Source organism: Gordionus sp. m RMFG-2023, chromosome 4 (genome assembly GCF_954871325.1).
Source record: "Gordionus sp. m RMFG-2023 chromosome 4, tfGorSpeb1-WG-v2, whole genome shotgun sequence".
NCBI lineage: Eukaryota > Metazoa > Nematomorpha > Gordioida > Chordodea > Parachordodidae > Gordionus > Gordionus sp. m RMFG-2023.
In genome coordinates, this window is record NC_088778.1 from 33,852,709 (window position 1) to 33,866,373 (window position 13,665).

Here is a 13,665-nt window from a genome sequence, read left to right on the forward strand (position 1 = left end):
TTATATATAGTATAAGAATAGTATTTAAAAACTCGATAAAATTATACTAATTAAAATCACTAAATTTTCTTTTAAAGAGATGGGATCATTATTCAAAAATCTTAAAGATAGAATGATTGTACCATTTATAATGATGAGTAATAGTAAAATATTTCATATTAATAAATAACATTGGCATATATATCGGGTGTTATAAATTATATTGAAGTTGTTAGTTGGCGCAAGAAGGATTTCATAGATAATTAAGTTTGTGACTAAATGACTTGGGCATAGGAAAAGATCTAGGTGTAATAAAATATGGGATTCCTGATTTAGTCGCACCTAGGCTCGGGGGATTCGAAGTAATTGAAGAATAATTGGTAGAAGGCCCTGTCAGCTTTCCCTTCCGGTAAATTTGGTCTTTTGGTGCATTTGTTATTGATGTATTTTACGAAATGAGCTACTCCTTCGTCATTGTAAACCAACGCTAACGAGTTCGGGGTCGGGTTTATAGTTAAGAGCTTTTTTTTATTTTTAAAAATACAATGTAACAGTATTTGTAATTATTAGACGCTAATTCGAGGCTAAATGTTAATGCAGGGGAATGGCTAAATTCTGCTAGGCACTTTAACTGCTCGAGTCCACTTCGAATCAATATTTCTTTATTTTATATATTAATAAATTCCTAGATCTATTTAACAGATCGGGAAAAATATAAAAATAAATATCTAATTAGAGAAGAAAACTGATCTCGTTAAAAAATTTTTTATAAATTCATACCAGCCGTTCGCGTCACGAGAGGTCAGCTTGAAAAGTCTAACTACTTTAAATATCAAAGTCCATAAAATCGTACATTGAAGTCAGTTAGTATTGTTAAACGGCTCGTTTTGAGCCGATTTTTAAAAAAGGCCAACTTAATATTTTAGCCAGAAAAATATTGTCTAAGCCTCGATATCGACAATATATGTTTACTAGACCTTTGTTCCTTCTATGAACAAAATCTTCAGGTTTGCGTAATATTCTGGATAAAATATTGAGTTAGCCGTTTTTAAAAATCGGCTCAAAACGAACCATTTAACAACCCTAAAGTCAGCTACAATTATTTGCCTAGATACCCTTCAATGTGGTGGGTTCAAAGTTATGTCCACTTTCTAATTAAATAAAATCAGTCTACGTTAAGTAATCGTGTGGGAAAGAGTAAAATTCCCAAAAAATAAATAGAATATTCTTGGTTCTTTAACCCTTTAATTGGAAAACATAATTTATTTTTATATTTATAAACAACCAAAGTGCTGTGTAGGTAGATAACAATTTTTGCAAAAAAAAATATTAGAATGTGTTAATCCATCAAATCTAAACAGCACCATAGCATGCAATTCAGCTTACCGGTTCTTCCTCTTTAGGATCCACGTACACAACCTGACCACCGTAATCCGGGATCCAATCTAGAAATAAAATTATTTTTTTAAAAAATTTTTTTATTTCATATTAAAAATGCTTATAAAACAGCTAGGAAAAATTTCTAACACCCATATCTTCATCTTTTCAATATAAGACTTGCAATCTAATTTTTAAATAGTTAAACATTTTAAACACAAATTACCAAAGGGAATAAGGTTTAAAAAAGGAGTCTTGTAGGGGTTACAAATTGAGATACTTTCGTTTCGCGACAAATTTGAAAAAGTATCGAATGTGAATCTAGGAAATCCCCGTTTTTCAAGATATCGAAAATTACAAAATTAATAAAACAGGAGAAATAATTCCCTATAAATATATCCACGAAATAAAAAAAAAATCCTCGTATAAAATATTTAAAAAAATTTTGAGAAAATCAATTCCGGCGAATTATTTTCCGCTTACCTTACCCGTCCACATTAATAAGCGTTTTATATAGCGTCAAAAAACTCAAGACGAGTGGTCCTATGCCATTTTTATTGAAAACACCTACTAATAAACAACGAACCATTTTTATAGAAAAACGCAACAATACCACCCAAATACCACACTTTTAAGCTGATACCGAGTCGGAAAACACCTTGTATTTAAAATAGCAGATCGCAATGTAATAAAGCAAATAAAGGGATTGATTTTAAATTATATTTTTAAGGATGCATTTTTGCGAAAAAAAGAGAGAGAGAAAACATGCTTTTAGTCCATGATTTATTGAGATAAAGCAAAGATTATAATTTCATCAATATTACCCCCCTTTTTTAAATATTCATATCCAAACCCAATATTTCATATAGTGTTGTTAAAAGGCTCAATTTGAGCAGATTTTTAAAAACAGCTGACTCAATATTTTATACAAAAAGTATATTATGCAACCCCAAAAATTTTTCTCATAGATGGCACACAGGATTGAACATCTATTGGCGAAATCTAGACGCTTATAGTGCGTACAAATTGAACGTTTCAACCGCAGCGTTTTAAAACGCGTATCAATGATTTAAAATATAAAACGCAAACGCACTCAATTTAAACGAACGCATTTAAAATGCATTATTCGCGTTTTGTAACGCAGCGTTTGAAATATTCAATTTGTGAGCAACTATTAGGCAATATTGTCCTGGCTATGATGCTGAGTTAGCCGTTTTAAAACCCGGATCAAATCGAACCGTTTTTAAAAACCGGCTCAAATCGAACCGTTTAACGACACTAGTACGATTGACGTTTCTAATTTAAGTTTGATAGGATCGCATTACAGGTTTGGAAGATAATCATATTTTTATAATTTTTTGGGGGGGAAAGTAAATTGAAAAGTAGAGTTTTATATATAAAAAAAACCTTCGCATCCAACGAATAGAGAAAGATTCAGAGATTTCTGCTCAATCTCGTTCGAGGTGTCGTTTAGAAGGGTGTAATCGCCGGGTCGGAATTTCCTAACTTCGATCTGGAAGCGGGATCCGTAATCTTCGATACCTTCGTTCATTCAATTAATACGGATAATCGTTATAATATTATTTGGGTGATCGTTCGCAATTATTTAGTAGATATTGAATTAAGTATGTATTTTAAGCAGAGTTGTTAAACGCTATTTTTAAAAGTAGCGCGCTACCGTAATAGCTATTTGTCAAAAAAAGTAGCGCGCTACCGCTTTCGCTATTTGTCAAAAAAAGTAGCGCGCTATTAGCTACTTTTTTCAAAAGTAGCTTTAGCTACTTTTTATAAAAAAAAATTTAGAAACAAATGAAACAAATTTTTTTATTTTTTTTTTGCTTATAATGTAAATGTATAATAAATAATATATAAAAATCAACATTTATAAATATAAAAATATAGTTAGTTTAGATTATAAAAAAATAAGCAATATAAATAAATATTTATTTTAATTTGTTGCATTTTAATAATAATATCATTTCAATATTATCATCCCCAAGTCTAGAACGACGATCAGAAAGTATAAGCTTTGCTTTACTAAATAATCTCTCGACACTAGCACTTGAGGGCAAGGGGGTATTAAATTTTATATATAAATTTTTAATATATGAAAAATTATCAAAAATGTTCATCTCAATATTTTTTGATAAAAAAAAGATTGGATTTTCTATGAAATCATCTTTAATTTCAAAAAAATTATTTGAGGATGTCTTCGTGGTAGATACTCAGCAATCTATGTTTGTTGGAGTAAGATTATCCAGCTTCGCCATTAGCCTATCTTATTTATAATTTGATATAAATTATGATAATCATAATATTACTAAAATATGTGTGTATTTAGTTAATAAAAATTCTATAAATAATGTTAAATATTAAAATACTAAATATTTTATAGATTAAATAATAACCATTCCATTCTGATAAAAATCATAACTTAAAATAAATATTATAAATAAATTTGTGATATAACCTAAATGCCTTCAGGTAGTTAGACCCATTATCAGTAACCATCTTGCAAACTTTATTATGAATCCTAAAAGACTTGTGGATGTCAATAATTTTATTTGCAAGTACGTCATATGTCTGGCATCCTATAATCCTTTTAAGGGCTAAGGCTACAGATCTTCTTTTTAAAGTCCTAGGGTCTAACCAATGGCCTGTGATTCCCAAATAAGCTCTAAAAATATTTAATCAGATCAATTTATAAATATAAATAAGTTTTTACCTTCTGTTATGTGTCCAACTATCTGCCGTGGTACATACATAAGATATATATGATAACTCTACTATTAAAGCATCTTTCATCACTTTGAAGTTGTCGGCTATTTTATTCATAAGTGTCTGGCGACATAAAACTGCTGTGCCAGGGGATAAAGTTTTGATCATCAGAGTAAATGATGTATTATCAACCAAAGACACTGGCTGAACTGTGTCAATAATAAAATCAACAATAACTTTATCAGCCAATTTTTGTGAAATATTGGCATTTTTATTATCAGTTAATTTGATTTGGATAGTATTTGTCTTTTTGAATGAAGATTCTCCTATACCAAAATTTTTTATATGTTTCTCTATTTCCTTATAGCAATTGGCGTGAAGAGTCTAATAAAATAAATAATATTATAATGTAAAAATAACAATTTACCTTTAGGTGTTTCTTCAGGTTATAGCTACTCGATTGATTTGATGATATATTTTTTTTACATTTTAAGCACATGAATTTGAATCCAGATTTTGTTTTAATATTTATTTTAAAAAATTTTTCAAATTTAGGGAATGGAAAAACGTTATTAGAGCTATTAAGTACATTTTCTTCTTGAATCTTCCATATCTGAATCACTTTCAAGGATTTGGATATCCATGGACGATGCCATTTTAGATTATTAACACAGATTGAAAATATAAATTAAAAATTGAAAATATATTTAAATTTCAAAATTAAATAATAAATTATAAAAATTATAATTAATTATGATATTATATTTAAATTTTCATGTTTATACTTACATTCATTATATTTTTTAAAAGTAGCGCGCTAAAAAATTAAATAATTTAAAAAAAGTAGCGGCTATTAGCTATAGCTACCAAAAAAGATAGCGCGCTACTTAGCGCGCTACTTTAACAACTCTGATTTTAAGCACGGGAAAATGAATTAATCTCTATTCCATTTTGGGATCATTTTTCAGTGAGTCTTTTCGTAGCGCTAAACCTTAAATATTTTGAAGCTTAGAAAATGTAGGAGGGGGCATAAATTCAGATGAGTTTAGCCTAATTATACTAGTGGATGAGGGTGGGAGGGGAGGGGGGGGGTAAATTTCTTTTTCTTGCCTTCACTTCCGGGTTCGGCTTCTTTTTTAACAGATGGAGGAGGGTTATCGTCAACCAAAACACGTTCGTCAGCAATGTCAGTATCCGAAAATTCGGCGTTTACAGGTGTAGCTGATGTTTTTTTATCAGCATCAAATGTCTTTTCCCTTTTCTAAATAAAACATATGTGTAAAAAAAATATTTTAGTTTGTTTTCATTTAATTTATTATAACATACAAGTCATATCGCTTCAAATTATATTCATAAAATAATATATATTTTCATATACATTAGTATCCTTTAGGAATATGTTTTTTTTAATCATTCTATAATAAAAAAATAAATAGTTTATAGTAAATTAAAATAAATAAGCATGATTTTAGGCCAAACCCTGGGGCTTTTAAACTAACTTTTTTTGTAACCCGGGGCATGAAGGGCCGTTTACGAGCCAGAGCTGGAGGGTGCCTCTGTGCCAGTCTATATTAAATGGTGCGCTAAATTAAACTTTATGATATGTATTTAGTAAGATATAGAATTTACCTTGTTTCTCTCAATGCTCTCCGTCCTTTTAGTCGCCCTGGTGGTAGAATTATCGGAGGAGGGAGATCCGTCACCCGTGGTATATTGGGTAGTGTCCATGGAAGATTGTTGTGCTAGAGGGTGCAATTCTAATCCCGTCATGTTTGAAAGGATTAGGAACATAGCCTCGGAACCGAAAAGATTGCAGCATTCCCTGAGGCAGTTGTTACTTTGGGTGGGTGTTTGAGTCTTAAATTTGTTTTAAATTATATAAGCGTGGGTCTTGCGTGCTAACTGGAGCATTCTAGCATTCGAGAGCTCGATTTTAAATTTCAAAATCGCTTATACCAAATGTTGTGATAGATGTTGGAGTGTTGAGAGCTGTCAATCAATCAAGTTGCAATTATATTTTTGCGAATGAATATATAAAGATATATAATATCAATAATAATTGATTGATAGTATGTCAACACACCAATGTCAATCACAACGCCAAACTCTTAATTATCTATATTTTTAATTTATCACATTTCTTTTACTCTTTTTTACAGAGTTTGAAATGCTCTTCAAAATAAATAAATAAATAAATTTAAATGATGATCTTTTTTTTAAAATGATTCTTTTGAGAATTCTATTTTTGATCAAATTTTTTTTCTAAAATTCTTAAAAAATTAAAATATAAGTAAGTCGCCGAGGTGTCTGTTTTAAATTTATTTAAATTTTAGGTTCCACTAATATATATATATATCATAACTAAATCTTTATCTAAAACGTGTTCCACTTTACCCTAGGATACACGTTCCCGGAAATAACGACCATCGGGATTCCTCTCCTTTCCAGGGTTCCGTTGCACTTGAACCAGAAGCAACTAGCTTATGAAGGACCTTCATTTCAACATTGAACGCTCCGGTTAGACTATGGACTTTCTCCAGCATCGTTTTACTTCTTTCAGCATTAAACAATAACTTATTCATCGCCCATTTTAATTAGAGAAAACCAATTTTTAAGGATATTATGTTTCCCACAACGTTAGAATATATCTTGCACTAATGAGATGACAACAAACATCGGATAACTTTGCCATGAACTTAATTGGTTCAAAATTTTGTGAGCAAAAATTGTCAGAAAATTTATAAAATGCTACTAGCTGAAATATTTTTCAGGCAAAATTAGACATTTTCAAAATTTTTTAAAAAAACGCGCTCAAGTATATAATATTCAAGGTTGGAAAAAATTAATGTTGATTTGTAATTGACAATATGAGACGTTTCTTTAATATATTTTCGAGAAGGTATGATACTTACAAAAAAAAAATTGTCTTTGATTGTAAATCAGGTGACATCATTATTATAGTGATGTATTTAGGAAACTTCCTCGGAATCCTTGGAAACCATTATTAAAGATATATGATTAAAGAACCACTCTTTCTCTCTTTCTAGCTTATACTATTTAACTTGACAAACATGGGACAAAATAATTTATAATTTCGATCGCGTAAAAAAAGGAATGTTATAATACATAATTTTAAATGTTAATTATTAAATAATATTAAGAATTTTAAAAAACATTTTTGAGGTTGGAATTGTGTAAAGGTGCTTGAACTTCGTCTTTCCTGGGTTTCTTGGCCAAATTCAGTAAGGATGGCTTTACCACCAAATAATTCCTGGATATAAAATTAGGAAACATATAATAGAGAAACGGAATAGAGGAAGGATCATAAGAATTCAAATTCATTCATTACCTCCTAAATCTGGGCCCCTTGATCTCCCAGCACTCGTCCGCTAAGCCATCGAGGTAACTGAGCAATTGGGAGTACTTATCTTCCGCCAGGAATTGACTCAAATTTATTTCGGAGGTTTCCCCAAAGGTGATCTGAATTTGGGAAATTATGTCTTCGATCAGGTAGTTGGGATTGATCCAATCGTAAAGCGCGTTTTCCTATTTGATCACGAGGGGCAAAAAAAATACATATTTTTTCTCTCCTAGTGTTGTTAAATCACCTAACTTTGACCAATTCCAAAATGATTCTGTCAAGTTTTTATCCTAAAGATTTAGTTTCCAATATCTAAGTTTAGGTTCAACAGAGGTTTCAGCCTAATTCTTAGGCTAAAAGCTTGGCTAAGCTTTATTGGAATTGGCTAAAGTTATGCGACATAACAACAGTACGTTTCCTTACATTCTTTCTGACTTTATTCCTTCCATCCCGGGGTAGTAAGAAATTTTTTTTATGAATTTCAATTTTTTTCGCATAATTAAAAATTAAACGTGTCCAAATATTAGAAATCGAATCGAAATTTAACAAGCGTTTAGCGTTTCTTTCGTAAATTTTTATTATCAAATCCCGTAGTTAACGCTAATTTATTTTAAACTACGATATTAACGATCAGTTGTCCTCTTCAATAATCGATTTTAAAAAAATTATATATGGAAAAAATGCGCGCGCTTTTATTCCGCCTTAGATTTCCTCAAGTCTCGAATTCCAGCCATCCATCTTTTCGGGAATTCATTTATTCTCCCCATTCCCTCCCAAATACACAAGATCCTGAGCCACAAACACCTTTAGCTAGCACCCGTTATTTTCTAACCTCGAAATCGAGTGGCGCTAATAGCTCGAGCGGAAAATAGATCGACGGTAAATGGAGTAATAGCGGTTTTGTTCCGTGAAACCAGCCCGATATTGTTAACCGGTTTTTGCCTTCGGCTTTGAGCTCGGAAACCTAGTTTATTTATTTTATTTTTTTTAATATGAAAAGATAAAACAATAACATTATATCTTTATTTTCTTTAAATAATTCAATTTTTCTTATTAAATCAAACAATATAGATAAGGATTTGGAATAATAAATAGTGGGGGGGGGGGAATACTTTAAGTTACTCGATACCAGAGGTTGCGGGCGTCGCCAATCTGAAGTTGGCGGAACGATTTGAAGAGTTAATTCTGAAAATACGTGCCAATATTTTTAAGATTGTAACCTTAATATTCTTCGATACCATCAGAGCGTATAGGAGTAAGGAAGTCGTAGAGTGGGTCCTATTGCTGATACTCAGTTTGAAGCACAACTAGCTAAATATTGTGACGTATGTCTCAGAATTTATTCCTAGGGTGTAATATATTGTAGGACCCTATGCCCTCTTCTGATAAAAAGTAAATTTGGGTAGTATCAATGACATATAATGACACCTAGACTGACGCTGCATTCATTAAAAGTGTAAATCAACGAAAACAGATGGGGACGCCATTTTGATTACCTATATCATTTATTAAAAAAATTTTTAAACGAGAGGCCATATTTAAGAATCGCCTGATCATCGAGATGATTAAGGAAGCAAACTTATCGATTTAATAGCAATACTTTAACACGAGAATAATTCCTACACGAGTCACCAAAATGGCGGATCCAGCTGATTCGCATTGGACGACGCTTCCAAGCCCATTATTATGAATGCATCGTCAGTTTAGGTATTAGAGTACCTTTACAACATAACCACTCATATTTGAAGGGTTAGGGTTAGGTTTATTTTGATTGGCAAAAAAAACTAGCTCGTAATATTACGAATAAATTAATTCCAGGCGTGAATCCAGAAATGATTATTATTTATTTATCCTTATTATTTTAATTAATTTTTATTTATTTATTTTGAAAAATAAGTGCAAAATAAAATTTTAAGATTATTGATTTAATGGGGAGGGGGGGGGGGAGGAACAAAATAAAATATATTAATTAAATACGAAATATGGATGTAATTTCTGGATTTGTTCTTAAATTTTTTAAAATATATATATATATATATCGGAGATCTGCAGAGATACCATTAGGTCCGGCCCAGATTTATGTTTAAAAAATGTAATTACATTTATTTTTAAATTTTTATAGCTAATAATGGCGATTTACGATATCCGGTTTTAAAACATATGGACCGGTTTGGGCTTAGGGCCGGACCTGCGGGTTACTGATATGTTGCATATATACCGTTTATACGGTCCGGCCCGGCCCGGATTTTTTTTCGAAATATATTATATTTATTTTTGATTTTTAAGACTAATAATGGCGATTTCAAATATTTAGTTTTAAAATATTTTTTAAAAAAAAAATGTTCAGGCCCGGCCAGGGTAAAGAAAGATAGAAGGATAGAAAGAAAGAAAGAAAGAAAGAAAGAAAGAAAGAAGAAGAAAGAAAGAAAGAAAGAAAGAAAGAAAGAAAGAAAGAAAGAAAGAAAGAAAGAAAATACAATATATATATATAAGCCTCTTAGTAAATCTGTTAAAATATAAAATGATGATCCCAAACCTATGAATCAACCATTGTGTCAATAATGGCATAATATTAACCACTAAATTAACCACTAAATTAACCACTAAACCAGTAATCGATTGAGCTATGTTACTTCATATCAAAAAAAAATATTTTTTAAATTTTTAATCTTAGGTTTATCATTAAACTCTATATTTCTTTCTTCCTGTATTAACTCATTGTTTTATTTCGTAGGTTGATTATTATAATGGTCCATGTCCACTTTTTATCAAGTTAATCCTTCCCCCCCCCCCACCTAAATCAGTTCTTAGGTACTATCTTAAATGATAAACGTTCTTATAATACGACATATCGTAGGTTGATTATTGTAATGGTCCACGTTCACTTTTTTGTCAAATTTTTTCGCCCACTAAATCAGTTCTTCAATTCTTCTAATCAACAATAAAAGTGTGAATTTCTACCACTTATATTGGTTGAAAATAGGGGTACTCAAAATTTTCAAACATGCTTATTCCAAACAATTGGAAGAAAAAAAATGGATATGGAACATTATAATTCTCAGCCAACGATATCTCAAATAGCTTGGCTAAGCTACAATAGATAGTCAAGGTTAGGTAACTTAACAGCACTAAATTTTACCTAAAAAGTTCAAATATTTTTTTAAAATTTCAATCGTAAAAAAGGATTCAAGATGAAAGCACAAATATCAAAATAAAATATCTTTCATCACATTTAAAGATTTTTTTTGTAACTCTGATTAAAATTAAAATGACCAAAACAGATATAAATATTAGCATCTGCACATCTCATCTCCGAATATAAATGAAGTAGAAAAAAACTGATTATAATAAAAAATGCAAGGAAATCCAGGGTACTCCTGTAAAGGGTGATATCATGCAATAGGGTATGAAGGGTAGGTTAAAAAGCTCGATTCAAATCGATTGATAAAAAAAAGGTCCAATTAAGATATCAGCCAAAATAATAATATATAAGCCGATTTGGCAAACAGAGGTCCAAACCTTTCTGCCATCTATGAGCAAAATTTCCAGGAATCTTAAGGGGACTGTTTTAAAAAATAGAGCTATAGAGCTAAATAGGGCTTTTTAACAACACTAATGAGGGGTAAGTTTTTATTTTTGGCCTATTCGATTTTGATAGGTGTCATCATCTAAGCTTCGTGAGGAGGGGGTGTAAAAGTATACGAGGATCCATAACTTAAAAGTTCATGTGGGTATACAGGCTATTTCCATTTATAATACTTCTAGTTTTGTATATTATAGAAAACTAGAACTTTTGTACGAGTTCTTAGCTTATAATATAGAATTAACTAATGACTGTGGAAACAGATATCTGCAAAATAAGAATTTTTGCACAAGTTGCATGGCCAATTAAATTTTTTTGCTTGGCTATGCATATTATAATTCTAATTTGCCAAGCCTGGCAAAATTTTATGAAAAGTCGGAACTGCAAAAAGTCCACCTTAGCCCATTAATTTTGTGTGCCTTTTCCTCTATAATATCTATACTTAATTTCCCCTCCCCCCCCCACCCCAAATGTCAATTAAGGCTTTTATATTTCTCCTCCGTGTCTATTTCTTTCTACAACATTTTATAACTCAAATTGTGTTTGATATCTGTATTGTGATATTATAATTAACTTTCTTAATTTTATATGAATTTATCATATTATTTATAGATTTAGTATCTTAATTTGACGGCTCTTAAAATATAAAGATATAAGCATTTAAAAAAAAAAAAATAGTATTAATCAAAATATTAGTTTAAAATTCAAAAAAACTATTAGAATTTTACATAAAAAATAATAAATTTTTGAGGTCCTGTCTGATATTTACCCAGATTTAAATTTTGAGCTTTTTGCCCATTCTGGCTTGTTATTTTCCTTAAATTTGCATGATCTATCCTTAAGGACAGCTTTGCTGATCTCTGATAGATAATAAAAATAACGATTATTTAATAACACTAACTTGATGATAAGATTTATCCGAGACCTCAAATAAAATCATTTGATTCCATATTGGCATAATCTGTGTTATTAGTGTATCTGGTTCATTTTGTTCATTCAATCCAAAAAACCCTAGCAAGCCTCCATATGATTCTTGCCAAGAATCAGGGTTTAAATAGAAGATAAAAGCAAATCTTCTGCCATCTGATTGATCATCATGACATAATAATACATCTGATTTTGAATATATAATAATCTTAATTAGTTGTGATAGGTACAAAATAGGCCTCTTTTAAAAAAGAAAAAAATCAAATTTATTAAATTTTACATTAATATTTTAAAAATTTTAAGTAAAATTTCTACCACTGTAATCATATTTTGCGGCAAACAAATCAATGTTATCATTTAAAGGTATGTCTGTAATATTCTGTATAACATCTTTGAATTCTTTGTAAATTATATTCCTTGTATTATGATATATAACAGTTTCATTTATAATAATATTACTTCAATTTTTCAACATTTGGTAAAGTAATACTTTTTAAATCTTTAGACTATGATGATATTTTTTAAAAACTGTCATATATAAATTATTTACTTGATTAAATCTATATAAATCATTATCCTTATGTTTATAATTGATTTGTTGCAACTCCTCTTGCAAACTCTTTAAATAAGATTGATTGGTTATAAATCTCTTGAAAATAAAATGTGGAAACGGTTTAGGGGAGAAATCCAATTCATTTTCTTAATTAAATATATAAAATATAACATAAAGATTGGCAAAAATATTTTCGGCAAATAATTAAAAAATGTATAATTTTATTCATTTAAATTCAAAATACCAATTACTGCTATTGATTTAGAAGAAAAGGCATTTTTGGCAGAGTCTATAAATATGGAATCTAGATATAATGGGTTTAAAAAGGAGTTAATTTCCATAATGATTCATCAATATGTAATAAATGTAAAAACGTCCGACATGCTCCTATAATGTTAAATGTGATAATGTCAATTGCAGATGTCAAGTCAAATAGACATAACGTAACATGTAAAATATTATGATAAATTCAAAACTAATAAAAAGATATTTAATGCCTCATTTTTGAATCTTCTTATTTTTATATTGTGATTAAACATAAACATTTTTTTTTAAATGACTAATTGAAAGATAAGTTCTATTATTTCAATTTCATTTAATTTTTATTTCTATGAATATTGTTTTTCGAATATTGCAACAAAGATATGAAAAACCTAATAAAATCTATTCAATATATATATGTTGACTGTTAGCTTAGTTATGTCAAGTTCAATGTTTCTTCGTTTTGCGAATATCAAATTTATCGGCAGGGCCGGACTGGCGCCATAAGACCAAGTATGGAACTTTGAACCTTAGGTGCCTTAGGGTCGATATGGACTATCGAAAATACCCTAGCGTATATGCCCAGATAAAAGATTGGGCAATTAGTTATAAAAATTAGAATGTCCATCGAAGATACTCAAGTGTAGTTCTTCCTATCTTTATAATATTTTTGTTTCCATAATGCGTTTTGAGTCCTTTCTTTCGGAGATAGTTCTAAAACATTGTCCTGAGCTGTCTTTCAAGCATAATATTTGGGGGATATACCGTTAGTTTCATTGGAGTATTTCGGTGAGTAATTAAAATATTACTTAAATTTAACTGGTCGGACTACCGTATCCCATTCAAGAAGAGAAACGTGCCTTCTATCGTTCATATATATAACTCAGCTAAATCGATTTGGGGATA

At 30.0% G+C, this 13,665-nt stretch overlaps 2 protein-coding genes across 3 annotated transcripts; both read right to left on the reverse strand.

The window, feature by feature from the left end:
- Positions 1-51: 51 nt before the first annotated feature.
- On the reverse strand, positions 52-12,880 carry LOC135928908 (prolyl 3-hydroxylase OGFOD1-like). Its single transcript, XM_065465364.1, has 13 exons — positions 12,743-12,880; positions 12,496-12,644; positions 12,405-12,451; positions 12,261-12,361; positions 11,920-12,131; positions 8,268-8,399; positions 7,424-7,620; positions 7,249-7,345; positions 5,704-5,931; positions 5,185-5,335; positions 2,764-2,898; positions 1,366-1,424; positions 52-500 (listed from the first exon to the last, which is right to left on the reverse strand). Exons 1-13 carry the CDS (start codon positions 12,837-12,839, stop codon positions 312-314), a joined length of 1,794 nt encoding a protein of 597 aa, XP_065321436.1. The 5' UTR covers positions 12,840-12,880; the 3' UTR covers positions 52-311.
- Positions 3,569-4,730, reverse strand: LOC135928909 (uncharacterized). 2 transcript variants are annotated; one of them, XM_065465365.1, is made up of 4 exons: positions 4,502-4,730; positions 4,082-4,458; positions 3,827-4,033; positions 3,569-3,630 (listed from the first exon to the last, which is right to left on the reverse strand). In XM_065465365.1, exons 1-4 carry the CDS (start codon positions 4,571-4,573, stop codon positions 3,582-3,584), a joined length of 705 nt encoding a protein of 234 aa, XP_065321437.1. In that variant the 5' UTR covers positions 4,574-4,730; the 3' UTR covers positions 3,569-3,581. The 2 variants fall into 2 exon arrangements, with proteins under 2 accessions (XP_065321437.1, XP_065321438.1); XM_065465366.1 differs by having other exon boundaries at positions 3,583-3,634.
- Positions 12,881-13,665: the final 785 nt, after the last annotated feature.

Excerpts from the sequence above, each read along its gene's own strand:
- LOC135928908 (XM_065465364.1), bottom strand. The coding sequence starts at position 12,839 with ATGGAAATTAACTCCTTTTTAAACCCATTATATCTAGATTCCATATTT. Across the intron at positions 12,645-12,742 it reads TAAATCAATAGCAGTAATTG|AAAATGAATTGGATTTCTCC; the intron begins GTATTTTGAATT and ends TATTTAATTAAG. Across the intron at positions 7,621-8,267 it reads TAGCGCCACTCGATTTCGAG|GAAAACGCGCTTTACGATTG; the intron begins GTTAGAAAATAA and ends GTGATCAAATAG.
- LOC135928909 (XM_065465365.1), bottom strand. The coding sequence starts at position 4,573 with ATGTGCTTAAAATGTAAAAAAAATATATCATCAAATCAATCGAGTAGC. Across the intron at positions 4,034-4,081 it reads AGTTGGACACATAACAGAAG|AGCTTATTTGGGAATCACAG; the intron begins GTAAAAACTTAT and ends AAATATTTTTAG. Across the intron at positions 3,631-3,826 it reads AACTACCTGAAGGCATTTAG|GCTAATGGCGAAGCTGGATA; the intron begins GTTATATCACAA and ends TAAATAAGATAG.